The 27,163-nt window shown below is 37.2% G+C and overlaps 6 protein-coding genes across 9 annotated transcripts; 3 read left to right on the top strand and 3 right to left on the bottom strand.

Annotated features, from left to right (window-relative positions):
* Nucleotides 1-176: 176 nt before the first annotated feature.
* On the top strand, nt 177-1,787 carry LOC137747645 (F-box protein At4g35733-like). The gene has a single exon (XM_068487789.2). It carries the CDS (start codon nt 403-405, stop codon nt 1,588-1,590), a length of 1,188 nt encoding a protein of 395 aa, XP_068343890.2. The 5' UTR covers nt 177-402; the 3' UTR covers nt 1,591-1,787.
* A 7,223-nt stretch (nt 1,788-9,010) lies between these two features.
* On the bottom strand, nt 9,011-11,009 carry LOC137747615 (uncharacterized). Its single transcript, XM_068487756.2, has 3 exons — nt 10,768-11,009; nt 10,195-10,459; nt 9,011-9,417 (listed from the first exon to the last, which is right to left on the bottom strand). The coding sequence occupies exons 1-3, from the start codon at nt 10,889-10,891 to the stop codon at nt 9,198-9,200; spliced, it is 609 nt and encodes a 202-aa protein (XP_068343857.1). The 5' UTR covers nt 10,892-11,009; the 3' UTR covers nt 9,011-9,197.
* Nucleotides 11,010-12,678: 1,669 nt separating this feature from the next.
* On the bottom strand, nt 12,679-15,705 carry LOC137747649 (thiol-disulfide oxidoreductase LTO1). The gene is made up of 6 exons (XM_068487792.2): nt 15,223-15,705; nt 14,793-15,052; nt 14,592-14,704; nt 13,915-14,062; nt 13,164-13,301; nt 12,679-13,001 (listed from the first exon to the last, which is right to left on the bottom strand). Exons 1-6 carry the CDS (start codon nt 15,617-15,619, stop codon nt 12,921-12,923), a joined length of 1,137 nt encoding a protein of 378 aa, XP_068343893.2. The 5' UTR covers nt 15,620-15,705; the 3' UTR covers nt 12,679-12,920.
* A 1,138-nt stretch (nt 15,706-16,843) lies between these two features.
* On the top strand, nt 16,844-19,313 carry LOC137746820 (thiosulfate sulfurtransferase 16, chloroplastic). Of its 2 annotated transcripts, XM_088687264.1 has the most exons (7): nt 16,856-17,167; nt 17,450-17,560; nt 17,633-17,706; nt 17,818-17,888; nt 17,997-18,050; nt 18,859-18,974; nt 19,005-19,207. In XM_088687264.1, exons 1-6 carry the CDS (start codon nt 17,007-17,009, stop codon nt 18,931-18,933), a joined length of 546 nt encoding a protein of 181 aa, XP_088543390.1. In that variant the 5' UTR covers nt 16,856-17,006; the 3' UTR covers nt 18,934-18,974; nt 19,005-19,207. The 2 variants fall into 2 exon arrangements, with proteins under 2 accessions (XP_068342934.1, XP_088543390.1); XM_068486833.2 differs by having other exon boundaries at nt 16,844-17,167; nt 18,859-19,313.
* Nucleotides 19,314-19,883: 570 nt separating this feature from the next.
* Nucleotides 19,884-20,641, top strand: LOC137746821 (protein IQ-DOMAIN 20). Of its 2 annotated transcripts, none has more exons than XM_068486834.2 (2): nt 19,884-20,210; nt 20,301-20,641. In XM_068486834.2, the coding sequence occupies exons 1-2, from the start codon at nt 19,923-19,925 to the stop codon at nt 20,487-20,489; spliced, it is 477 nt and encodes a 158-aa protein (XP_068342935.2). In that variant the 5' UTR covers nt 19,884-19,922; the 3' UTR covers nt 20,490-20,641. The 2 variants fall into 2 exon arrangements, with proteins under 2 accessions (XP_068342935.2, XP_068342936.2); XM_068486835.2 differs by having other exon boundaries at nt 19,885-20,210; nt 20,329-20,641.
* A 132-nt stretch (nt 20,642-20,773) lies between these two features.
* On the bottom strand, nt 20,774-26,201 carry LOC137746819 (serine/threonine-protein kinase STY17-like). Of its 2 annotated transcripts, none has more exons than XR_011069910.2 (16): nt 25,823-26,201; nt 25,400-25,514; nt 24,981-25,081; nt 24,733-24,852; nt 24,149-24,203; nt 23,554-23,664; nt 23,418-23,468; nt 22,990-23,165; nt 22,807-22,914; nt 22,642-22,715; nt 22,224-22,399; nt 21,959-22,054; nt 21,584-21,690; nt 21,395-21,448; nt 21,181-21,315; nt 20,774-21,103 (listed from the first exon to the last, which is right to left on the bottom strand). XR_011069910.2 is itself a non-coding variant. In XM_068486832.2 (16 exons), the coding sequence occupies exons 1-16, from the start codon at nt 26,017-26,019 to the stop codon at nt 21,032-21,034; spliced, it is 1,722 nt and encodes a 573-aa protein (XP_068342933.2). In that variant the 5' UTR covers nt 26,020-26,201; the 3' UTR covers nt 20,774-21,031. The 2 variants fall into 2 exon arrangements, 1 of the variants encoding a protein (XP_068342933.2); XM_068486832.2 differs by having other exon boundaries at nt 21,584-21,664.
* Nucleotides 26,202-27,163: the final 962 nt, after the last annotated feature.

Genomic DNA, 27,163 nt, shown 5'->3' with positions numbered 1-27,163 from the left:
AGATAAAATTTAATATAAAAACATATAACGTTTGTCATTTAGTATTACGGTTTAGCAGTAATTTTTTTTATTTGTAAGTAAGAGATCTTAATTTCGATCCTCACCAAATGCGACTTTGAACTGTATTATTACTAATATGTTATGAGACTAAAGTTACTTTATCTTCTTTAATGTAAATAATATCATTGGCTAAAAAAAAACGTATAACGACTGACGAGGACAAACGGTAGAAGGCCCAATCTGACAAAATCGTACAACGACAAACACACGACAAAGAGAAAAACACAACCCTAATATCCAGGTCTCCACGAGGAGAAGAAACTGGCGGCTGCCAAACTCTTTTTAGAGGAAGAGAAGTCGTCCTCAAATTACTTCAGTCCAACCAAAAAGCACAAGGCCGCCATGGACGGCAGCCGAGTCGACTGGACAAACCTCCCACCCCAGCTCCCCCCACTCATCGCCTACTGCCTCCAAACCCACCTCGAACACCTCCGAATCCGCAGCGTCTGCAGCTCCTGGCGCTCCTCCATTCCACCCTTGCAAAATTCCAATGCCCCTAGATTCCCTACTCCGCTCTCCCAAGGGCCCAGTGCCGTTCTCTGCCCAACCACCGTCTACCTCCTCCGCCCCGACCCCAATTCAAATCCAAATCCTTCCGCGTCATCATCTTCAACCTCTTCATCCAAGGGTTGGCTGCTGAAGCTGGAAGAGTCTTCCGGCAAACTTCGTCTCCTGAACCCCATCACCAGCTGGCGGATCGGGTCCTTAAGCGATGGTGTTCCGGTAAACCCCATGGATTTGAATTTGCTGGACTTCAACATGGTGGAGTTGGCCAGATCATATGTGCTCAGATACATAAATGGGTCCGGATCCGTTTTTGGCATAAACAAGGTGATTAAATCCCCAATTTTCAAAGATTACTGCTCAATTTTCATTATTTACAACGGAGGAAAATTGGGTTTTGCAAAAACTGGAGATCAAAACCTCACACTCATCAACGATCAAGTTTCTGACTACGATGACATGATTGTGTACAAGGGTCACCCTTTTGTTGTGGACAAATGGGGTCAAATTTTTTGCATCAGTTCGTCGTTAGAATTGACCCCGGTTTCACCTCCGATCGGGTTTGGTCACCGTAAGAATTTAATCGAGTGTTGTGGAGAGCTTTATGTGGTGGATAGGTACTCTCAAGAAGGAGGTGTTGGTTCTGTTTATAACAATCACTTTCTCCGCCATCCTCTCCGCAGGCGGAGGTTCTACGAGGCGGGTCAGCCGAAGGTGGTGGACTTTAGGGTTTATAAGTTGCTGGAGGATGGTGCTGAGGAGTTGGGGAGGAGATGGGTTGAAGTGAAGAGCTTGGGGGAGCAAGCTTTTTTCTTGAGCATCGATTGTTGCTTCTCTGTTTTGGCTACAGAGTTGGAGGGGTGTAAAGGGAACTGCATATACTTCACAGATTCTAATGACATTGGTCTTGCATTGAGAGAGTTGATTCGGCCAGATGGGTCTGTTTTTAGCATGGAGGATCGTACCATTGAGAGGCTTGGATCTTCCCGTCTTTATTCCAAGATGTTTTGGCCACTCCCAATTTGATTATAATTTGGATTTATGTAAGTTTATACTAGTTTCTCTACACGCGTCAGCGCTTATGAATTAAGCATTTTTTTAATAAGCTTATGTGATTGGAATCACTAAATTCAGATGAACTGCTGAAAACAGTCGTGCGACTGTGGACTTAGATTGATGAGTTATCATTTGAATGGATGCAAGTATATACTAGCTTCTCTACACGTATCAGCATTTTTAATTAGTTCTGTTTTAGTGGTGCATGTAATTGCAATCAGTAAATTTAGATGAACGGCTCAAAATAGTCCGGGCGACATAAAATATAAAGAAAACTAATGAAAAAAAGTTTAAAAACTTTGATTTTTAACGATAAGGACAAAATAAAGGGTAAAGTGAATAGAATCAGAATTGACTTTTTAGTGTAAAAATGTGATTTTTCGTTAAGGTGAACAGTACCAGAAGCTTTTCATTAAAACTTCCTAAAATATATGGTAATAATGCATTATAGATTATCGTGGTGAGCAAAAATGCTCCAACCTTTGGAACTTTACTTAACATATGGATTTCAATAAAGGAAAACTAATGAAAATGACTTGAAAACTTTGAGTTTTAACGATAAAAACAAAATAAATGATAAAATGAATAGTATCATGTTTGACTTTTTAGTGTAAAAATGTGGTTTTTCATTAAAGTGAATAGTTATGCAGTCTTTTCGTTAAAATTCCATTTCAGTAAAGAGAAATCAAACCAAAAATTAAAAGCAAAATGCAATTAAATAAGAGAAATTAGAGAAAACACAACGAGCAAATACCTGTAGTCGTTTACAGAGTGTCATATAATTTCAGTACGAGAATTTGAATCCGAGGAATACCCCTTTGTAAATCAAAATCCAACTGATATGAACCGCCTTGCAATTTCAAAGAAACAGAGGTAGCAGTAGCTCTTGTCAAAATCAAAATGCTCAATAACGACAGCTTCTGCCTTCAGAGATGGAGGAGGAAGAAGAAGAAGCCGAGAATCCGTCGGCGCGGCAAAAGAACAAGCTCGAAGCCGAGAAGTCGTCGCTCTCCACGAAAACAAAGTCGAGAAGAAGAAGAAGAAGCATAAAAACAAGGACGAAGAAAAGTCACCTGTCTTAGTGCAATGTTACTTTGCACTAATAACAACAACAATAAAGCGTTATTTCTCTAAGTAGGTCGGCTGTATGAATCCTAAAATGTCATTGCTTTTGATTTTGTGCCAAATCTTCTGTTAACTCCAAATACTTCATGTCTTTTCTTATTCTCTTTCCAAGTCTTCCTAGATATTCTTCTACCCATTTTTCCCTGAGTCTCTATTTCATATACGTATCTTCTAACCAGAGCATATGTAGGTTTTCAGTTCATGTGTCTAAACCACCTAACTAATTTTTTCACATCTTATCTTCAATTGCGGTTATTCCTATTTTACCTAAGATATCCTCGTTCTTAATCTTGTCATTTCTCGTGTGCTCACACATCTAACGAAACATTATCCACTTTGCTACACTCATTTGCACGTGTTGATACTTGACCTCCTTCTAACATTATGTGCCATAAAGCTTTGTTGGTCTTATTGCCGTCCTGAAAAAATTCCCTTCTTTAGTGGGACACGATGGTCGCAAAAAACACACGATGCACTCTTCAACTTCATCCATCTAGCTTGTATTCTATGGTTCTTGTATTCTATGGTTGAGATCTTCATCTAATTCTCTGTTCTTTTGCAAGATAGATCCAAGATATCGAAAGCATTCGCTCTTTGGTACCTCATGTCATAATCTCCAATCCTCACCTTGATCTCATTTGAACCTATGTTCCCACATAACTTGTACTCTATATACTCCGTATTTAACCTACTTAGGCAAAGACTTTAGATTTCAACACTTCTTGCCCAAGGTTAAGCTTTGCGTTTACGCACTCCTGAGTTTCATATAGCAACATTATATCGTTTGCGAAAAGCATGCACCAAAAGACATCATCTTGAAATGTCCATTAACTCATCCATTACCAATGCAAAAAGATAAGATCTTAAAGTTAAACCTTGCAATCATATGATTATGCAAAAACTTACGGTGCACTGATATTATAAAATGTGTCTATTTGTAAATATCAATCATGTCCTCCAATATATTACAACACTTGAATTAGTAGCATCACCTAAAAATATACCATTTAGTATGTGATTTTATGGTTCTCATCTTTTGTTATTCCGAATGACGTAGTAGGGAACAAAAATTAAGGATGTGTGACGTTGAGGAAAGAAAATTAGGCAATGATTTCTTTGAAGAAATAGAAAGACCTTATAAGAAAAAGAGGAAATAACATTCGATATTTTGCCGATATCTCAACATTGGAGCCCACTTCTAACTCGTAACAAATTTCAAATTTGGCTTCATTCATTTTTATTTCTTTAAAATCCTTAATAAAACATAAACGAATATAATATAAAGGAATTATTAGTAGCATTTCAAAAACTTCGTTTGGCATTTCAAATTTTTTATAATTAGAAAGAAAAATATACCTGTGAGGAGTGTAGAATGAGATTTTTGAAGTGTTAATAACAATTTCTTAATATATATATATATATATATATATATATAAAAGTTGGGATTGGAGGACACTCATTACTGGACACACATTTTGACATGATGTCATGAGCTAACTATGAACGAATTGTAATCTATTTCTTAATTATCTATTATATGAAAATCAATAAATTAAATAAGAAACGAAAGTTAAGAAACAAAAAGTATGACGATAGTAGAAGATCCAGATGATGAATAGGCAATTAATTCTGGCGGTGGAGTTCATGGTGGAGGCGGCAATGGGGTTTTCTGTGCCGGCCGTGAAAAAATAGGTGATTTTGGCTGTGGAGGTGGCGCTCGTTTCGTTGAAGGGAAGGTGGTGGTGGCTTTTGGTTGAGAGAGATGCGAGCTACGTGAAAGGACGCCGTTTCAATCTGGGTAAGTTCAAGGTTTACAAATTGAATGCAGATGAGAAGATAAATCAACGGTCAAGATTAACAGAGGGCACAAACAAAAAATGGAGTTGAAATCACTGGCCTTGTGTTAAGGAACAGATTTTTCAAGGAACCAGATCCTTCAAAACTGAACTCACTAATTAACAAATCCGGACCATTGAAATTTGATCAAACGGCTACAATTATTATAAATTTTAGAGGAACCCATGTTTGTAACCGTTTAATCAAATTTCAATGATATAGATTTATTGATTAGTGGGCTCAATTTAGAAGGATCCGGAAGGAATCCGGTTTCATTTTTCAATATACTTCGAACACGAACGGATACACCATAACAAATGCTATAATATAAGTAAATGAGCATTAAAAAAAATAGTTAAAGATTGGAGTGACTGCTTAAAAATGAAGAATTGTACTCGCATATCCAATACAAAGAATAAGTAAGAGGAAACGTATAATGTGGTTCACTCCATCTAGTATCTACACATAATTATTTCTTTTTTAAGAACTAGACTTCATGCACACGCTTACGCGGATGTAAAAGATATTTTTTGAATCACGACGTGTTACACGCGATTTACATGTTTTAAATGTATTTATTAATGTAGATAGAAATGAATAATAAATACAGTTAATAAAAGCGGTATTTCAATTTCCATCTACATTTTATTGAATTTACATTAAGATTATAAAAAAATAATATTTAATAAACAACTGATTGCTAGCTCATTGTGAGGTTAATCCCACTCCCTCCCCTTAATGTACAATTAGTTTAATTACATTATTATCCGCGTGTGAAATACTTTTTTTAATAAAGAAAATAATATTTAATAAACAACTAATTGAATCACATTATTGCTAACCTATTGTAAGGTACTAATTAAAAAATAATTGTGACATCCCGTCCCGGAAATACCGAAACGTACGTGTGAAATTACAATTTTACCCCTATTCTGTTTTCGTTATGTTTTTGGTTGTTTTGTGTGGTGTTGGCAAGCTTAGGGCCACACACACACACACTGTCTCACTCTCCCTCTCCCTCTGTCATTTTCTCTGTCTCTCTCTCTCTGTCTTTCCCCCCGAGAACCCCATTCCTTCTTCTTCATTTTGAAAACGTACGGACACACACCAAACCCACCAAATTCTAGCAGATCGAGGAAACCAAGGGTACAGTTGTGATCGTGAGGTCGAGGGGAACTCAGACGTACCAGTTTCAGGTAGGGAAACCACCATTTTCACGTCGATTCATGGTTTTCCGATTTGAGCACTATTCATGCAAACTCATTCTAGTATGTTCTTGGACTTTTGAAGCTTATAGTTGTCTTAGTGAGGTCCCAAGGAGCCTCGGAGTAGCTCGTTTGACGAATTTGGACGTCGGGATCACCGTGGTCGAAGTTGGCCGGTTTTGGATAGTTTGCACAGGTATAATCTAGTGAGTTTTAGCCCTTAAAACTTGTATGGATGTGTTCTACTAGTTTAGGGCTTTAATTTGGTGCAAGAAACGTGAAAAACGGTTGAGAAATGGGTGAGAAAACTCGAGTTGCAGGTTTCCCAGTTTTCCGGCGCCGGCGACGGCGCCGGAGATTGAACGAAGAAGGTGACGGAATATTCCGTCATATTTGACGGAATATTCCTGACGCCGTTGACGGAATCCGTTAAAGATAACGGAATATTCCTCACGGCGTCAGTTGACGCCGTCCGTGTGCGCCGCACGTGCCTGCGCGTGGCCGGCGCGTGTGGCCGTGCCTTGGCCGGCGCGTGGGGGCGCGTGCGGCGGAGGAAAATTTTTCTAAAATTATGGTTGTGATCCTGAGGTTGTGTAGAGCCCGTTGGTATATTCATTTGTCAATTTTGAGCAATGTATGAGAAGTTATTACGAGAAATAGGTTATGTGTTTTAAAGTTAATGTTTCTATAGTATTTTCGCATATAGGTGACACGTATCCCGAGGACGAGCGTGCACACTCGAGGCAGGGGGGCTACGACCCTTCCACATACCAGTGAGTGGGCTTTTGGTTTTCCGTATATACCTATATACATTTATATTCCCAGAAATTGTTTAAAAAAGGTTATTTGTTATATGTCATGCACCATATCTTTATTGTTTATGCATTATCACATGTGTTAGTAATGGTATACATATACATATTTATATTTGGTGCTGTGGAGGCGCAGGTAAGTGCCAGGTAAGCGTTATTTAACATTTGCATTAAATAGTGATTAGAGGTGCTTAGAGAGCTCATAACCTGCACCCCCGGTGTTAATGCTCCCGTCCAGAGTTAGGCACAGTCCTTCACGTGATGTTCACCTCTCGCACCATACGCTCAGCTTGGATCCAAGTTAGGTGCATAGTCTTGTCGTACAGACCACTATAGGTGGTTCCGACTCGTAGGTGACCCGCGATTATTCGCACAGCCTTCACGTGATCGTAGCACTAGAGCGTATATATATACCTACACCCAGGCCTGTCGTACAGACCACTATAGGTGGTTCCAACTCGTGGGCAGGTTCAGTTATTGAGTTTGAGATTTGAGCTTTATATGCAGCCGTACAGGTCACGTTAGGTGACTCCGGCTGCCAGATTATATGTTGTTGATATGATTTACACCTGAGCACTTGCATTTCATTATGAGGTTTCGACATGGCATATTCCTGAGCATGATTGGCATATCTATACATACGCATATATGTTTATTTTCTGAGAAGTATACAGGTTTTACGGCGAGGGGTTAGATTGTGTTTTATTAAATGGTTTTCAAAGAGCTTTGTTTTTGCCCACTCACGCTTTTGTTTTGCGCCCCTCCAGGTTCTAGTAGCTTAGCTGTTTCAGTGGTTTTCCCAGAGGGCGTCCCGGCATTTCTGACAGATACTCACCAGCGTAGGGTCACCTTCGGGTGTACTTATGTCGCAAATTTTCTTTTGGACTGCTGTAGTCTTGCTCTGAATTTGTATCTCACTTACGCTAGCACTTGTTTTAGTACTTTGTATGCTAGTTTAATTATTCGTACTTTTATATTATCTTCATTAGCTTCCGCACGTGCACATAGCTACGTCACCTCCATGGGACGGCCAGCACGCCCTGATCTTGGTCGGGGTGTGTCAATAATAATATAAAAAAACTTTGCTAATTTATCACCGACACTATGCGCCTCTTAAGATATGTTTTGAACACAATATTCATGATTTTTTTTATTATATTTTTCTTTTCCCGTGCCCATCAACTTTCACTCATCGTTTCATTTTTTTATTCTTTTCTATCTTTCCACTTATATTTATATTATATTTTATGATGACCAAATTATCAAATTACATTTGCATTATTTGATATATTGGATTGCTTTTGGATTTTTTTGGTTGAGGGGCAATTTTATCCTAATATGTTCCCTTTTTTTATTATTTTATCTATTCATACTTATATTTATATTATATTTTATGATGACCAAATTACCAAATTACCTCTCCATTATTTAATATATTATATTGAGTTGCTTTTGAATTTTCTTTTTGTTAAAAGGCAATTTTGTCCTAATATTTTTGTCAAGTGCTTTGTCAAATCGTGACTCCAAAGTTTTTGCCACATACGTGACCCAAAATTGAGGCTTTCACTTTCTATTATATAGATTATAGTCAAAGTTCATGGTTTTAAGTTACCTTATTATATAATTAATTATTTTATTTTCTAATAATTATAGTCAAAGTTCATTGTTTTAGCTTATCTTCATATTTCGTATTAAACAAGGTACATGCATCATGTATCTCCTAGTTCACGTATTACTGTAGCATCATGTACAATATCATCTATATGTATATATATTTTAACCCCACCCCACCCCCACCAAGTTTCGAACCTGGGACCGAATTCTACCCCACTCCTCGCCCACACCCCACCACTAGGCTATTCCTAGTGGCCTTATCATCTAGCTATAATTAAAAAAAAAAAAACAATAAATTTTTTTTTTTAAATGGAAAATAAATGATAAACACGATATTTTTAACCAACACACTCATATTTAATTCTAGCCCTTTTTTTGTTTAATTTATTCAATTCGATTGTTAATGTTAATTAATGAGGACGAATTTGTGTTCGAAATTTCTTGGATCAGAACAACCAGAGAAAGATATAGAAGGGGTGATGTCATCATATTTCGAAGAAACTCCTAAATTTTTGGCTAAAATTAATATAGTTCGTCAATATTTCCGACATATCAGTAAAATGTCGATAAATTATCATATGACATTCTTCAAATTTTTCATTTTAAATTTTCACGTTTTTTAGCAAATTCCAACATTTCCATCAAAAGCAACATATAGCGATATCAATATATCCATCTATATTTTCACAAATTTACACATAGATATTTTCATGATATCAATATTTTAAACACTGAGCGGACGTACGTGGAGGTTGAAATTGTAAGTGTATAGATAAATACTCTACCGCCAAAGTAATATATACCAAACATTGAAATTTTAAATTCATACTACGTACAACCACATTTATCCTAATCAACTACTAAATTGTAACAAAGAGAGAAGGGAAAAAAAACCACTTCTCAATTACCGTCTACTTAAATGGAAGCCCATTCGAAAATATCCCAAGTAATTTTAAGTTTTAACCCTAAACGGACAAGCTAGGGCCTAGGAGATGCATCTCATGGAGTACGTGGACACAGGCGAATCAACCGCGGGTGCATCGTACACCCTCGGATGATCGCTCTCCAATCCATAGTCCATCATCGGACGGTGCTCCAAGTCCTCATCATGATCGTACACGAAATCAGGCACCTCAATCTCGTTCCTCCTCACGTGCTCCCACAGATAATCCAACCTGCTCACGTACCTCAGCTTCCCATACACCCTGCGCCGCACCACAAGTGCACGTTAGTACCATCCACAAGAAAATGCTCACATGCGCTTTTTCCGTTAAGAATAAATTAATTGATTTTTATTAATTGGAAAAACTTGATATAAGTCCAATTTTTTGAGCCAATAGTAGGAATAGTCCAGTTTATTAAAATAAGTCCAATTTGTTATATTTAATTATTTAATTATCAATAATTATCTGTTCAATGATAATATTTATTATAAAAATCAAATTGCTTCCCAATTATCTCTTTGCTTATTTCTTTTTATTTATTTTTTTGTTATTTCTCGTTCTTCCTCCTGCTTTAAAACCTATTTATAGATTTTATTTTTAACTTTTATAATCAACCTATATCATAAGTTAATTATATTTATCTACATATATGACAGATTCTTTTTTTATAATCAACCTGTCATAGATTAATGTGTCTTACTTGTAGGTATGTTATGTTTTTTCTACCTTTTAATTAGGTTTCATATCTCACGTATAGGTATTATATACATTTATATATTTGTTACTTGAGTTAGGGTAAAATGTTTTCCAGATAAATTTATGTTAGTATATTAGTTTTTTTGTTAGAAGATATTAAATATATTTTTTTGAAGTTGAAAAATGCATAATATTAAAAGATTTTAATTGATTTTTAATATTTTTAGAAAATATAAAATGAGTATAAATGAAATAAAAACATATAATTAGATAACTAGACTTATTCCTAAAAACACTATACGTTTATGATGGACTGGATTAAAAGCCCCTTAAATTAATTACCCGCCGGTGAAAAAGAAGCGGCCGAAGGTAGCGAGGAAGAGCCGGGCCTGGAGGCCGGGATGGAGGATATACACGGCTTCGAGATTCTGGCGGACGCCGATCGGTACGGCGTCGTAGATTGATCGGACGGCCGAGATCCCGGGAAAGTTCTCGCACCTTTGAGCTCCGGTGTGCACGTACAGCACCGCGAACGGCTTTTTCTCGATCTCTGGAAATATCCTCTCCTCCAAATACTTCCGCAGAGCATCCACGCTCACAATTCGAGCTAAATAATTCAAAAATACAAAAAAAGAAATCAGAAAATTAAATTAAATAAAGGAGAAACGTTGATTACGAAGAATAATTAACGATCTGTATGGGAATAATCTTTTGAATTGTTAAAAGCGCTTTAAAATTGGCAGAAAAACTTTACACGTCAAAAAAGCGCTTTTTAGAAAGGACTTCCAGGATGCCTTGAAGTTTTGATTAAAAAAAAAAAGGTCAAAGTACCTTTAACAAAAACCATTTCTAGCACAAGCACTTTGAAACAGAAGTGCTTTTCACAAGAGCAACGTTAACCGAGGCCTAAAATACCTGGGAAGAATTTGCCGATGATGCGAAGGACGGTGCGGCCGCGTTTATCTCGTCCCTTGATCTTGAAGATGTCGAGCTTTTCGATGAGTTCCTGCTGCTCGGAATCGGAGATTTGAGTATGCATTTTTTCTTTCTTTCTTTTTCAATTATTTTCTTGTTGCCTGTTTGGTTGCCGAGAAAGTGTGGGGAATTGTGAAGGAATTTTGAAATGGGAAGGAAGGGGGGGGGGGTCGATGGCGTTTGATGAGAGATATTATGTAGGCGACGACAAGGGTAATTAATTATTTGGTAACTGGCTCAGGAATATTCGGAAGCATCTTCAGTTATTGGAGGGACCAGGTGGGGCCCGGGGTGTCCGAGTCGGATAACGATTTGGGTGGCTGATTGCTGACTTGGCATTTTGTTGATTGATTTATAACATTGAGGATCCTCTCTGGATCCTTCAATCACGTACGTTAATCATACATCGTGCAATCATTTTTTGTCATATTCTATTTATATTTAATTTTAAATAAAAAATTACAATGATTTTTAATTGCATGATATACGATGAACTGACGTGATTGGAGGATCCTCGGAATCCTCACAAAGAGGATCCTCTTTTGAATTAGAAAGTGGACAAAGATAGAAAGAAGCGAGAGCGGAGGAGATAAAGGGCTAGTTTGGTATTGCTGTGCTTTGAAAAAAAACTGATTATGATGTGCTGTGAGAATAAGCGGCTGTGAAATAAAGCAGCAGAGTATTTGGTAAACTTTTTTGTAAAAGTGCTTTTGAAAAAAAAAAAAAAATAGTATTATAGTATTTGATACACTTTTATGTAAAACAGATGTGAAAAAAGGCCGATTTTTCAAAGCTGGGTTTTGCAGCTTTTTGTTTTTGACTTTTTTTCACCCAAAACTGTGAAAAAAAGCTAAAGTTGAATGTTTACCAAACACAAAAACAGCTCCCAGCTTTTTTTGATACCAGCTTTTTTCAGAATCACCTCAGTACCAAACCAGGTCAAAGTCTCATGAAGGGTTGAACTAGTAAGAAGTGTTTTAGGCCATAGGCATGTGGTCAAGCCTTAATCTACTTGCTAATTAAAGAATAATGCTAATTTGGGTTGTAATTTGTCATGTGTCGAGGCTGATATTTCCCGTTGATGCATGTGAAGCTCATAAACAGTTGACTTGGGGCTAAACTTATAGGATGTGTGCGTAGATTTGTTCTGATCGTTGATACACGTGAAACCTATTATGCATTAATAGTCATGAAGCTTATTTGGCAATTTGGGTAGTGAGTGCTAGGGTCAATAAGACAAGCGTTAGGCTGATCATGGCCATTGATGTATGTGTGCTTAATGTGTATGAACAGTCAAGATCAGCTCACGCATATGCATAACTGATCGTGACATTCTATAAGTAATTTTTTTAAGCGGATAGCTTTGGTAACACGATGCTATTGAGTATAAGTAAATTAGTTTTTTTTATTAAGCAGATAGCGTTGATAACACGAAGTTAGGAAGTATGAGTTAGGTAACTTCCAAAGCAAGCCGAGCATGATCTCATCCTTTTCGCTCGTTGATTGATAGAAGTTAAAGTTAGCTCAAAATATTGGGAAAGTCCATACCTAATCTCTTTGTCCGATTAGGTTTAGCTTTTAACCGGTAGTGATGTTTGGTTGTGATTTCATTGTTCATCTTAAAATGGGCTTTAATTTCATGGATCGTTTTCATTACCAAAGCCCACAACCATAACTTGACCCAAAAGAAAAGCCCACGGTAAAATTAGACGGCCTAATGATGTCATGCCTCATCTACTCCTAACCTTTTACTGTGATTCCGCCCTGTCTACACTCGGTGAAACACCAGATTTTCATGTTCTTCCGGCCAAGGGCGTTTTGGTAGCAAATAGAACAGAGGGAGACAGAAGATTTTGTGGACAAATATATTAGAAAAGAGTCTTGAATCTCTCAAGTTAGGAAAAAGTTTCCGACGTACAACTCTAACTAGCTTCTTTGGTCCACTGAATCATAATCAATACAGGCAACAACGTACAAGATATAACACCTCGAGGTGCCTAGTTTTCGTGATATATGATCGGGGTATGTAAATAGTACAAGTTTTCTATGATCTTTACGAGTGATGACATACCAAACAAACGCCATGGCTTAATCTAGGGAGTCTGATTAAATTCCTTTAAATCAAACCCAGATTCCTGTGCAAGCTCCATCAACTCTTTTTCTCCACTCAATACCTGTAAGAAGCACCGAGCTTTCTCAGAACCAAGTTAATCGTAATAGATGGGATGAACTTACAGCTAGAGTTTCGTATTGATATTAAAACACGGTGTGCATGACAATATACAAACGAGGTGACCAAATGAAGATAGTGAATCATCCATGAGGAGATTTATCACCTGCCCGTTAATCACCCATGTAGGAAAACCTTCAATTCCGACATCAAAGCATTCCTTTTGCATTATAGTTCCCTTCCTAAATCCACCAGGGAAGCACTCAACATAGTTCAACAGTTTTGCTGCCTCACTTCCAAACATCTACATGATGCCCAAAACAAACAGGATACATCAAAAGTCTGAACATACAACAGATGAACGCTTTGTTCTTTCAAAATGTTTTTCATGAAGTCTGAAATGATTGGCTGGGAGGAAGGTTTTTAATATCGATCTTTACGGAAATATCGACAGCTCATACATCGACGGATATTTCGAAAAGATATTTAATACATAAGACAAGATATTTTGTATTAAATTTAGGATGTATGTATATCATTATATAGCATATTTTGCAATTAAGCCTATCATACGTAAATATGAAACATTAGCTTGTATTCTTAGGCATGTGTTACTTTCTACGTTTCTAGTTTCTTCCAACAAAATAAAAGTTTCCAGTTTCCATAGAATTTTAAGTAATGTTAACTTAGTCGCTAGGCATCATTTTTAGGTGAACTTGGGGCCAATTTCTATTGATAGACCATAGTTTTCTATTACTTGGGTGGGACAGCTAAAATATTGAAAACACTAGTTGGGAGTACAACTTAATGGATAACATTATTTGTTAGAAGAACAGAAAGGAAAACTTAGGAAAGATGATAGAGAGAAAAGCATCATGAGTGAATCAAATTTAATCAGGAATTGAAGATCTAAGTACCTGCTTTTGTTCGACACAATGTGAACACCAGAAAGCCCCATACATTTTAGCACCAATAGCACTCAGATGCTTTGCAAGAGCTATTGCAAACGGGCTTGATGGTGTTGTTATCTCAGTTGAAAAATATGGAAGATCAATTTCAGACGGGCTGTTAACAAAAGAAATGTAACAAGGCAAAAAATTATCAGGGCAATAAGCAACCAAAACTGACAAAAAATTAACCAACTAGCATAAGTACCACACGATCAAAGAATGATCAATTCATATCAAAGGCCACTAAACTCCAGTCACAGATAATTGCTTGAGAATAAAAGTTATAAAAGTGATGTAAAGCCACAGCTACCTTCGTAATATATGGTCGTGAATGCTTAGAGCATCAAACTCAAATCTAAACGATGTTTATGAACATTGGATTTCCCTACATCTCCTTTACATAAAAAATTGAAAATAACTAAAACACTTATGTTTATCAGTCTCCAATATTTCCCACGAATCAAACTGCAATTCTTAAAATATTTACATTTCGATTTCCTCTATCAAATTAGTTGGAAGGGCATGCTCATAATCCTAGAAGATTGAGCTTCAGAGCAAAATATAGGTCCATATCATTAAATAGCTTGCCAAACTAACATATCCATAAAACCGAAAAATATAAAGCCACGAGCGAGGTTTATCACCTTGAGGGCACAGGTGGAAGAGCACTATATGACCTGTTGAGAGTCACAACCACTAAGCTAGCTATACAAAACAGCAAACCCACTTCCTTCTGTACTTTTTCCAACCCAAAATCCTACAATTCAGAAAGACCAAATACTAAATCGCTGCCATTAACAACATCAAATCAAAGAAAATAAAAAGAACAATATCCAAAAGCTCACCTTTAAGGCGATGAAAAACAAGGTGAAAGAGAGCAGAGCAGATAACAAGCAATACGAGCAAGAAGCTCCCGAAAATTTGGTGCTAAGAATGTACAAAAAGCAAGCGCTAGCAGCTGCCATGGAAGTTGTAGTCCCGAGCAAAACTAAGCGAGCATTAGATTCATCAATTCCAAAAGGCAACTTCTTTGCAGTCAGTAGCTGCACACCCAGAGTAGCAACTAACCCATAAGCAACCATTCCAAACAGCGGAAGAGGAACACCTGGGAAATCCAAAAGGGAACTTTTGTCAAACACCTTGCGTGCAATGCAATGCAATACAATTCATTTCCAAATTCCAATCCACAAAAACCCAAATCCAAATCTTCACTTTTTCTTTTTTCGGGGTGATCAAAAATTTGAATTGAGTCTGGTACGGAGTTAAAGAGAGTACCAAAAACGACAGCGTAATCGCTACTGAGGATGTCGCCGCAGCTTCCTCCGCCGCCGCCGCCGCCGCCGGCGGTGGGGCAGAACGCATTGGAATTTGTGAGCTTGAGGTAAGTCAAGTAAGTCGTCTCGAGAAACCCAACACCTCCGAGCCCTGCGTAGAGTTTGTAGGTCAAGTCACTCGAAGACGACGGGGCCAACGACGCCGTTTTGGGTTCGGAGTCGTCGGCGTTTTGATTTGGTTCGGTAGACGAGCATGTTATGGGAAGAAGCAGAGATCTCTGACCCCATTTCGGAGTTTTATGGAGGAAGGGGATTTGGAATCTTCCGTGGGTCGACGGAGACCGGCGCGACGACGAGAACGGCGGAGATGTTACGCTCGCGAACGCCAAGGTCGCCATTTCTGCTCTCACATTCCACCTGAAAAATCAACGGAGATTCGCGGGGATTAATCTGGGCTTGCTGGGCCCAAGTGACTGCTACTACTTCCTCAATTTTGGGCCTTGTGTTTCTGAAACGATTACATAGTCCAACCCAAATTTCCTAACGGTCTTTTTTGGCGGGTGATCAATACGGTTGTGTTCGGATTTACCGTTTATAATTGTGTTGTGTTGTTTCAGTTTAGGGGATGATCTTGTTCAAAAATAAATAAATAAATAAAATGGGGTTGATCAATATATAAAACGATATAGTAGTTTAACCATAACTCATATTATTTATCAGAAATATGTGAAAACTTATATAATGTTATATGAGCCGTGTTTATCACGTGCATATTGGGTTTGGGTGTTATATTCATACAAATCTCGAATTTGTAACATGTCTTGTTTAAAATGTAGTGTTGCCATCATATAAAAAGATTTCTCGAGATAATAAGAAATTGCTAATGTCGTTTATCCTATCCTACTGCACAGGGGTTTACCATGCAACTATATAAGCGGTGGTACGTTTGTCTGTCTTTACGTTACTTATATATATATATATTTATTATATTGAACAAATTAAATGAAAACAACAAAGACAATTAAACAAGTGTTATGATATTTGAAATGTGTACGTAAAGAATTACGGAATCATGACACATATATTGCTGCACTGTGAATGGGTTCATTATCTTAGCATCCAAGAATGCATTTGTAAACACATTGTTCGTCTATCAACCTGCTCTTAATCACATATTTATATTCATCTTAGATGTTTATATAAAAATTTAAATATTTCAATAAATTTAAAAATTTTATAATGTATTAATGTATGAGATGTACCGTTGTAGTGAACGACTGAATTTACATTCTGGAATTTTGACGATTACAATCTAATAATTCAAGCATTAAGGCATATAATACATCGGTGTATTGTAGGGTTTTTCTAATAATAGAGATTGTAATTGGTTGGATAATATCAAAGTCTCCAAAACACTGAAAAAAATCTTGTCAGCAGTCGCATCCACCACGGTGTACGTACATGCAGTAGACTCACATGCATCATACGTTGGCTTTCTCTTTTTTTTTTTAATAAATTTTAACTCATCAGGATTAAGACAAACGTTGAAACAGTTGAAACTTATCCATGCAAAGGTATGTGTGCCACATTTTTTGGGTTTATCCGAAAAAAACCAGAACACCAAGACTCGGCGTGGCATCATCTCTCTGCCTTCTTCTGCTGACGCACACCCATCAAATTTTTATTCACATCCTCCCTCGGACCATCTTCTACTAAAACACTGCATTTGCAATCTGAAAATCTCAGATACCAAAACACCGATCGAAAACGTAAGGAGTTAGAAATATGGTGGCGATTTCGTTTGTGTATTCTTCTTGCTTTACTGGCTCCGCTGCAATTCAACCCCCTTCGCTTTTTTCTGCTCAAAATCTCAACCACAAATCTTCGCTTTCTCTAAACGGGAAGAGACTCGGCACTGGACTCCATAACAAGAACTTCAACTTCTGGTAAGTTAAAAAAAAAAAAAGTGAAAATTCCGTTTATCCATGTATAATAATATTTTTTAGGCATAGTGATTTCCAGGCTCTTGTTTTCTCCGTCTGCGTTGTCCTTTATGTCCCTTGATTTTCTTTCTGATTTATTTCATCCAAAGCTAAGAAAAAAAGATGAACTAACAACTGAGGGAAAGAGGAGAAAACGGGAGTGCGAAAATCTCAAGATTACTTTCATATCGTTATTTATTATGTTTTTCACCAACTTGGGATCTTGTTGTTTGGCAAATGGAAAAGTGTGAAAGCTGCTCAGGAGAGAAATTTGGAGGCTGTGGGAGTCCCAACTTCGGTGCCGGTTCGTGTGGCACATGAGCTTCTTCAAGCTGGACACAAATATTTGGATGTCAGGTAAGCTAATTATTTTTTATTAAGTTAAGCACTTTGTTTACTTTTTATTTAGCTGTTCTTGTTTTTGTGTAGGACTCCTGAGGAGTTCAGTGCAGGACATGCCCCTGGGGCTGTCAACATTCCCTACTTGTACAAAGTTGGATCAGGTTCATTTTTTGTTATTCCGATCCACATATTTTTCTTGACTATTTTTTTTTTAATTTGGATTATTTTAGTTAATTACCATTTTTATGTAATCCTGTTGTTCTTGTATGCAGGGATGTCAAAGAACCAAGAATTTCTAGAACAAGTGTCATCACATTTCAGAAAGCATGATGAGATTATAGTTGTGAGTTCAAATTACTAAGTACATTTTTTGCTACCTTTTTCTTTTCCAATTATTTTCAGTAAATTTCTACCCCAGTTAAGTGTTTAATTTGATCTTTTGGCCCTTTAGGGATGCCAGCTTGGGAAAAGATCGATGATGGCTGCAACTGATCTTGTAGCTGCTGTAAGCACATTACCCCTTCACAGCCTTTTACTTTGTCATTAAGCAATTACTTATGGTTGAAGAAGCTGAAAAATATGGATCACATTTGGGTTGAACGTCGTTATCAAATAGTTTTCAGAACTTGTATTGCATATACAATTCCGAAAAGAATTTAGCCGAAGCCAGAATGTGTCGTTTAATCGCGTATTTAATGACAAAAATCGCTTAAATTATTGGCTAGAAAAGGATGCAATGCTTTGTTTTTTGGGATACTTCATTAGCATAGCCTTCTAACAACTGTTAATGTTGGTGAGAAACACTCGAGAATCAAATTATAAATAAAAAATTAAAGTAAACCCTTGCCTATCAGTTGCTAATGTCGGTCAAATAATAGGCTGGTGCAATAGTAGCTCAAGAATAAAATTAGAAGATATATGCCCTTACCTATCAATAATAATAGTGTGGCGCAATTGCAGCTCGATTCAACTGTTAATGTTACTGAGAAATAGCTCAAGAAGAAAATTAGAAGAAGAAAAAAAGCCTTCAACGATCAATTATTAATGTCGGATAAACTAATAGTCAGGTGGAAGAATAGTTCGGTCTAGGTTTTTTTTTTTTTTTCAAGTCAGTGCTTTAATAAGTGTTTTTTTTAATATGAAATGGAGTTACGAGAGACTTAGTTGTGAAGAGCCCTTTTGGAATTTGCTTTTTTTTTTCTTTTTTTTTTGGGGTCCAAACTTGGTTGAATATCTCAATGGCTTTCCATCCTTGCAATCAAAGAATTGATAAAAGCTGACTGGAGCTTTGTTCTTTAATCTTAATTTTGCAGGGTTTCACTGGCATTACAGATATAGCTGGTGGGTATGCTGCTTGGACACAGACTGGACTTCCAACAGAGATATGAAATGGGATTCTGGAGAGAGAGAGAGAGAGAGAGAGAGAGAGAGAGAGAGAGAGAGAGAGAGAGAGAGAGAGGTTTGGAATCAAGGTTATGGGAAGGGAAGAAATCACAAGAAAAGTGGCAGTAGAGCCCTGCAGAAACATGGAAACTTGGTTCCAAAGAATTTATGGTGAAAATGTGGCAACATAAAATGTCACAAGTAAAAGAAAATTACTAAATAAATTAGCTAGCTAGCTTTGTAAAGAAGTTATGGAAAGGAAATGCTCCACTTTAACAATTTTGTATGCTCTATGCTTGGAGTTTACAACCACAAACTTGGCATCCCATGTTAATAGTCCCTCACTATTGATACTCTGCTGAATTGAAATTATTTTGATTCTTGATTTTTGAAAGTGTTAACAAATATTTAAGTAGTAAAATTTTTCCAATTCTTAGGTGTACATGTATATATAATAAAAATATATTTATACTGGTGTCTCGTTAAAATTTGTAATCTAATAAAAATCATGAATGATATGTTGGAGTTTATGTCTTCTTAGAAATCAAGGATACAGAGGTACGATCCTATTGTTGATCCCATTTTCATCCTCTTTTTACCTCATTAATTCATAATTTCTCTCTAATCAACTAAATAAACATGTCATAGAACTCGAAACAGTTCTCAAAAACTCGAAAAGTGGTATCGTTTTGTTAGTGAAAAGTGCTAAAACTCGAAAAAAGACATCGTTTCCAAACGAAAAGTGCACGTTGTTCTATCTTTTTAGTTTTGAGCCTTTTATTTTATGTATTTGAGACTTTGGGTTCGTTTAGTTGGTTGAGACTTCACCGTTGAATGCTTCAAACAAACCCACACGGATCTGTTGGAAGAGAAATATTCATCCCTCCACGTTCTCAGTATCAGACAAGCAGAAAACAACCCTCACCCTCTGAGAAAACATGGTGGCACTGGCCACATCTCTTCCCTTTACGTCACGTTTTGAATCTGCTTTTAAATGGAGAAATGCCCCAACAAAACTCTTATTCTTCTTACAACCAAACTGTACAAGATCATGGGAACTGCTCGCAAGTGGTTCAGAAAAATCAGAAGAAAGTTAGTCAGATCATCCAACAGAGATATCATCGTCGTCTACACCAACACCACCCCAAGCACACACGAAGAATTGGCCAGGTACGAAGAGCTCGAAGACATCACTTCATCATCTTCGTCGTTCCAAAAGAGAATTTTCACCAAGGAAGACGTTGCAGCCATCAGGCTCCAAGCCTTGTTCAGGGGGCACCTTGTACATTACCCAAACTTGGTTCTTTTTTTCAATGTCAAGTTTTGCTTTCATAATAATTGTTGAATTTGCACAAAAACTGAAAACCCTTAGGTTTGTGATGATTTGAACAATTTGACAGGCCAGGCAAGCGTTTCGAGCACTGAGGAGCCTGGTGAAGCTGCAGGCGTTGGTTCGTGGAGTGTGCGCGCGGAAACAGGCACGTATAGCTCTGCATTGCATGGAATCAATGGTCCGGTTGCAGGTCAAGGTTCGCGCACGGCAGCTACTCAGCGTGTCTAGCGATGGCAGATCCATCGCAGGTTAACCGTTGTTTGCTGAATAAGTCTAGTAATGTATGATTTTAAGAATTTGTAACAAAGATTTTGGAAGTCAAGGAATTCCCTAGTAATGACTAATTTAAGTTTAAACTCAGGAAAAATTCTTCTCCTGTATACGTCGTTCACCAACTTTTCCGGCTAACCGGGAAGATAAGTGGCCTGGAAAGTTCTTGCAGTTCAATGTCGAATATAAATATTCACACTAAGAATGCATTCACTGGGAATCAATGATAATACAGTAAGGTGTGGTTCAAACAAAAGATTTTATACATAACTATAGGGTAGTGAACATTACCGGTCCATGACGGGCTCATTAGTAATTACCACTAACCAGCCGGCCTAAATTAGACGATGAAAAACTGAGTCTCTGAAGAGAAGATCACCAGGAAAACACAAACAAACTACAATAAAAACAACTGTGAGTGCTTGGAAAATCTATACAATGCAAAAAGTATGTGCAATGGAAATGGTCCACATGCAAGATCAGATTTCTCTCAACCGTGATCAGTGATTGCCCCATCTAAGTGCCGAGAAAAAACCACCAGGTCTGCGTCGATCTTCTCCCTCATTTCCAACCTGTGTTAAGATTATAGGATTTAATCATTTAAATATGTTTAACGGGCAAGAAGCTTTACAGTTGGGCAAGAAAGTACCTCTTTGGCCAAATTCTGCAGGATTTCTATAATATCGGAGAAGGGGGGTCTTTGAGTCGGATCCTGTTGCCAGCATCTCTCAAGCAGTTCGGCGAATCTTGGGTGAGTGGTCTTGGGAATTGTAGGTCGTAGGCTCTGACAGTCACGCCAAATAAATATTAATCCATAAGAATACCGTGTGGCAGAGTTATGCCAAATTGTTTGGAGTAAGTACCTTTTGCACCACACCTACTGCTGCTTGTAACGGGGTCAAGGATGAGTAGGGGATCTGGTAAATAAACCATAAAGACGACCGTGAGTTTTGAAATTAATGCCATTATCAACTGACGCTGAATAGCAAATGCAGAAGCAAGCATAGTGCACAGAGTCTCATTTGTTCTTGCAAAGAAAAGTAGGCACTTACTTGTCCAGTTAGAAGCTCCCACAGTACTATTCCAAAACTGAAAACATCTGCCTTGTGATCATATGGTTTGTGTTCGATGACCTTCACAAGACCATGGTAAAAAGAAGCTGAGAGATAGGTTACGTTAAATGAAGTCAGCACAAACTACCAACCAACATGGTTATTGTTGAACCCGATGATAGCAGGCCCAAAAAGCTCCGCAATAGCTCTAACTCCCCTTTGGGACAAATGTTTAGTGGGATTGAGTTGAACACGTGAATAATTAAACTATGAATTCTATCACTTTAAACAAATTCTGATTTAAATCACTTGGAAGTTGTTCCTCTTTCTGATATTATCCACAAAATAAAAGTAGATTTACGAGGAGATTACTACCTCAGGAGCCATCCAGCGGTATGTACCAGTTTCAGCTGTCATCACTCCAGATTGAGTCTGCACTCTGGCAACCCCAAAATCAGCAACCTTAACTACCTGTACAGGAAGGATATATGATTCTAAGCATTAAAAATCCACAAAAGTGCTTAGAATAGTTAATTGACGCACAGGATTTTGGGTGAATTTTTTTCTATATAAATGCAAAGGGAAAACAGATGTGGCAGACAAATGAATCGTTGATTGAATAGTCATGAATTATACTTACTTCATGTTCATCCATAAGAAGATTGGCAGTCTTAAGATCCCTGTGGATTATATTATTTTGGTGCAAATAGTTCATTCCCTTGGAGACATCAATAGCTACCTTGAGTAGAGATGGAAGCTTAAACACACCCTTGTGCTTATGCAGAAAATCGTATACACTTCCTTTGGACATAAATTCTGATAAACAGGAACATGAGCATCAAAAGGTGGTCATCAGTGAATTCAAATCGCATTAAATTAAAATTCGCAAGTGTTGACAATCAATATATCACTATTCTCTTCAGTTGTAACCAATTAGACGTGGTATAACAAAGATGAAAGTACGGCACCCATCCATAGCAATCATGACTACTCAATAAATAAGATACTTGTGCACATAAGAATCAATAATATAATATATATATTCTCTAAAGATAAACCTGTCACAATGCATAGGTTTGGAGGTCGTGTACATGCTCCTATAAATTGCACAACATTCTTGTGCCGAATCTTCCTGCCAAATGTCATGATATCAAGAAGTTTACAAAGCTGCACGGAAAATGACAAACTGCCATCAACAAGTACACGCAGGTACATGGATGCACCTCAATATATAAACTTCCTGTGAAAAATCCCTGAGCATCTCTGCATTGACACGCTCAGGTTTGAGAAGTTTTATGGCAACTTCCTGAGTACAATAAGTGCCTCTGTACCTAAAAGAAGTTGAAAGCAGCATGTCAAACGAGAACCAGCATAAAATTCAACACAGGATTCAAAATGTAACTTACAGATCACCGAATGACCCAGATCCAACTTTGTTCTCAAATTTCAGCTGCCTTGCATCAATCTCCCAGACATCTGTTCCATCAGTTGGTATTTCTATGCAACTGGGGAAGGACTCATCCCTTGTTTGATTGTCCTCACCAATAGCAGCAATTGGATGTGGTTTTGACCAAGGTTGCTCCTAACATACGAAATCACAGTAAATCATGTGATCAGATGGGAACAATGATCCCCAAATATTCAGCATGATGGTAGGTGGTATCCAGTTTTAATGAGATAAACAAAGATTCACCAGATTAATAGATTTTAAGAAACCATCCCGAGTATTCCCATACCACACTATTCTGATTCTATTCAAAGAACGAGACATTTTAAATTTTGTTCTACAAGATACAGCTTTATAATTAAGCAAATCAAGGAGTAAAAAACTTACCTTAAATTTTGAAATTTCCTTTTCTAGAACACTTTTGAGCTCCTCCGTTTCCTATTGTTACATGCAAGAACATTTTGTTCAATGAAAGAGAAGCATGTGAACCAAATATCCAAGAAGAAACATACAAAACTCATACCTCGTATTTCCACCCATCAACCACGAAAACATCAAGAGAAAATCCATCAACAGTGGAGAAAGCATGAGCTTCTTGAATATTCAGTCCAATCTCAGCAAGTAATGAAGTTAACTGGAAAATTAATCACTAATAGATATCATTAAGTAAGTGAGTAGGCCAGGACTCCAGTGGGAAAATGACAGAAAGACAAAAGAAAATTTTCCATAGAATTGTTTAATCATAAGACATTCTTGAAAACTCACAATTTAATGTTAACAACCTCGGAACTGTTCCACCAAGCATATCTCATGGAAAAAGATAAGTAACTCTGAGTTATAGAGTTCCAAACATTTACTAGCTACAGGGTTGAAAATACAGAAATCAAGACTCTAGAGCCCCACTAGTCAGGCTCTCCTAATATAATATTCTAGGAAAATAAAAAACCTTTTTCTATAAAAGTAAACAAATATCTATATCAATTGTCTATAGAATGAATTCCAGTTAAAGGACAAAAGCTATGAGCTCATGAACAGAATCAGATGTGTACCGCATTGAATAAAAATTGGTAGAAATTAACGATCAACAGCATACATGTGGATATACAGATGAGGACTACCTGACTAAGAAGTTTGGGCTTGTCAACTGTTGAAAACGTGATCTCATGCATAGGCCTACACAATTAACAACAATAATTAACATCAAGATTTACAAACAACCAATGCAAATAAATTACTACCAACATTGTGTCTGTATCCATGGTAAACAATAGCAAACACTTTACTTTGTAGTATAGAAGCGTCTTGAGCATAAGCCTAAAGTATGTAGCCCCCAACTTCGCAAGTAAGTACAAAACACTATAAACTATGAAAAGCCGACAAGAAGATGGAGAGAGAGAAAAGCTGGAGCAATCTAAACTGTAAAAGAAATCTATGGAATAGAATATTTGTAACATGACTATGTTAACTAAAAGTCCTATTGAACATTTTCCACTACGCATGGGAAACTTCTCAGATTTATCATTTAGTTAAATGGATAATCCATCGGCATCTCTCTTTCTATTTCTATGTATTTTGATAATTTGAAAGAACAACAAAGTAGCAGATAAGTTATCAAACTAAACACCTCTATAAAATGAAGGGGAGAAGCCATTTCTCCGTGGATGAGTAACTACTTAAGATTGGATCAAATGTCATTTCTTACCCCGAAGAGACTGGTGTTGCACTCATAGCACTACCTCCATCTTCAACATGGTATCTATTGGCTTGAAGTGCCAGTGCGTCAAGAGTAGGAGATGAACCAAAGGTAGGAGGTGCATGAATCCTGGTGACAGAACAATTCAATGATTAGCACATATAAGATTAAAATACAAAATGCAGAGTGAGGTTATTGAATGCAAAAGAAGGATGGAGAATACAAGTAACTGATATACACTATATAAAGTGACATACCCTCGTCCGTTAGAGTAACTGTAAGAACTTTGTGCATCTTCTTTCATCGAAGAATCTGAATGGACCGAGTCAACAGAATTTCCATCGAAGACAGGATAAACCTGCATCAGAAAAACGATTTTCATGATTAGCCAGTAGTCATGCATCATTGCCCAAATAAATTACATTGATTTTAATAGATAAGTCCAAGTCTTCAACTAAAGACTAGAAAACTCCACTCACTATTCAGGCAACACAAGTTGGACGAACGGTTCCCACTAGAAAAGAATGCGAACCACAGTCAAACCATTATACATATGCGCATGATGCAGGGATAAGTGCAGGCATGCACCCACACACAAATATGGATAGCATTAAGCACCAACAGAGTTACATCGAGCTAATATCCGAACTATTCCAACAAATGCATAGGTGTTCACCTGCACAGAGCGAACTTGAAAGGCAGGTTGATTAGCAGGGTCTTCTGCAAATTGCAGCAATCTCTTATGTGCTAGAACATCTTCTGCCCTCTCCACATTCACATCCAACGCGTAACTACATAGCAGCAACAACAACAATGACACAATTATACAAACATTAATAAACTGCGCCAATTTGGTATCTTTTTCTCCTACTATCACTATTTCCAGCAATACGAATTCGAAAATTGAAAAAGTTATAAATATGAAACAAGTAATCATCTGAATTGCGAAAAAAGTTATCAGTAAAGATTCCAACTTTTTCTTTTCTTCAAGTTTCCCAAACTTTCCCAGCAACCAAACAAGCAATGCCAAAAGCCAAAAAGCTAATTACCGAACATACAAATCGAAATTACATTATTCTAGGGTTAAAAGAATAGGTACCGAGCAGGCAACCGATTGAAATGAAGCCATAGCTGATCATCAAATCCAGGAAGATTGGCCTCCTCAAAATTGGACTCTTGGATTCGTCGGAGCACCTCGTTGTAGACCTCCAGCTTCTGCCGGTGGTGGCGAGGCTGCGCCTGAGACGACAGCACCGCTCTGCTGCCGCAGCTCTCCACGTCCTCATCGAAAGCCATTGGAAGAACTCGGGAAAAGCTTGCTGCTTCAGAGAAGTGAAATAAATCAGGTGTGGATTTATAGATTAGAGCAGAGGAATATGCTCGGAAAGAGTGAGATGCAGATTTTAGAGAGAGAAAGAGGGAGGAGAGAAAAAGAGAGCTTGAACTGGAAAAAAGAGAAGAGTGAGAAGGAGGAGAGAGAATCGCTTCCGTCATGGCATTTTTGGCCTTTAGCGACGGTGGCCCACCACCTGCTGAGTCATCGGTGGCTGATCCATCATGGCACTAGTTATTAACGAATAATGATCCTTTCTCCGGATTCTCTTTGTAAGGATTTTAAAAATTATTAAATCGTGTCCGTTTATTATATATTATACAGTTATAAATTATTTTAAATTAAATATAAATAGTATATGATGAAAATTGATTGCATGATATACGATAAACGAACACGATTTGAGAATCTCACGATCCTCCTAGGTTATTTAGTACCAAAATAAAAATTCATGGCTATCCAAATAAAAATGTTGAATTTGTTTTTGTTTTCAAATTAGTTGTCTAGACGCTAATCCAAGTCAATTCTCTAATGAATAAACGATTTACAATCATTTACACACATAAACGATTAATGATAGCGAAATTTGTAGTTTTTTTTAAAATAAAATAATTCTTGAGATTGTCATAACTTCTCATTTTGTCTTTGACAATGAAAATCAATAGGAGTGGTACTGGACTTCATCCATCGTAAATCATTTTGGTCATTATGTGAAAATTGTCAATATTCTCGTTAAATGGAAGGGTTTTTTGACAAAACTATCCTTAAAAAGGTGGTCACGTGGTTCTTCACGTGATCAGACAGCAAGGATATTGACAAATTTTTCACAAAATGATCAAAATAATTTACTGTGAACAAACTTAATAACCATTTTTATAGACTTTTATTATCAGAGATTAAAATTAAAAGTTATGACAAGATGAGAGATCTTTTGAACTGAAAAAACTAACATGTGAACTCCTAATTAATATCATATGTGTGAACCTTTAATCGAAAGAGAGTTTCACAATGCATAAACGACTCGCTGTCATTTGCATCGCATGAATGATAACAAAAACTGATGATAACCAAAAACTCAGGCATTGCCGTATTGGTAGGTTGTACTTG

Source organism: Pyrus communis, chromosome 2 (genome assembly GCF_041283825.1).
Source record: "Pyrus communis isolate YQ-2024b chromosome 2, ASM4128382v1, whole genome shotgun sequence".
Lineage (NCBI taxonomy): Eukaryota > Viridiplantae > Streptophyta > Magnoliopsida > Rosales > Rosaceae > Pyrus > Pyrus communis.
Note: the sequence above shows the minus strand (reverse complement) of the source record. Positions and strands in the feature narration are given on the sequence as shown.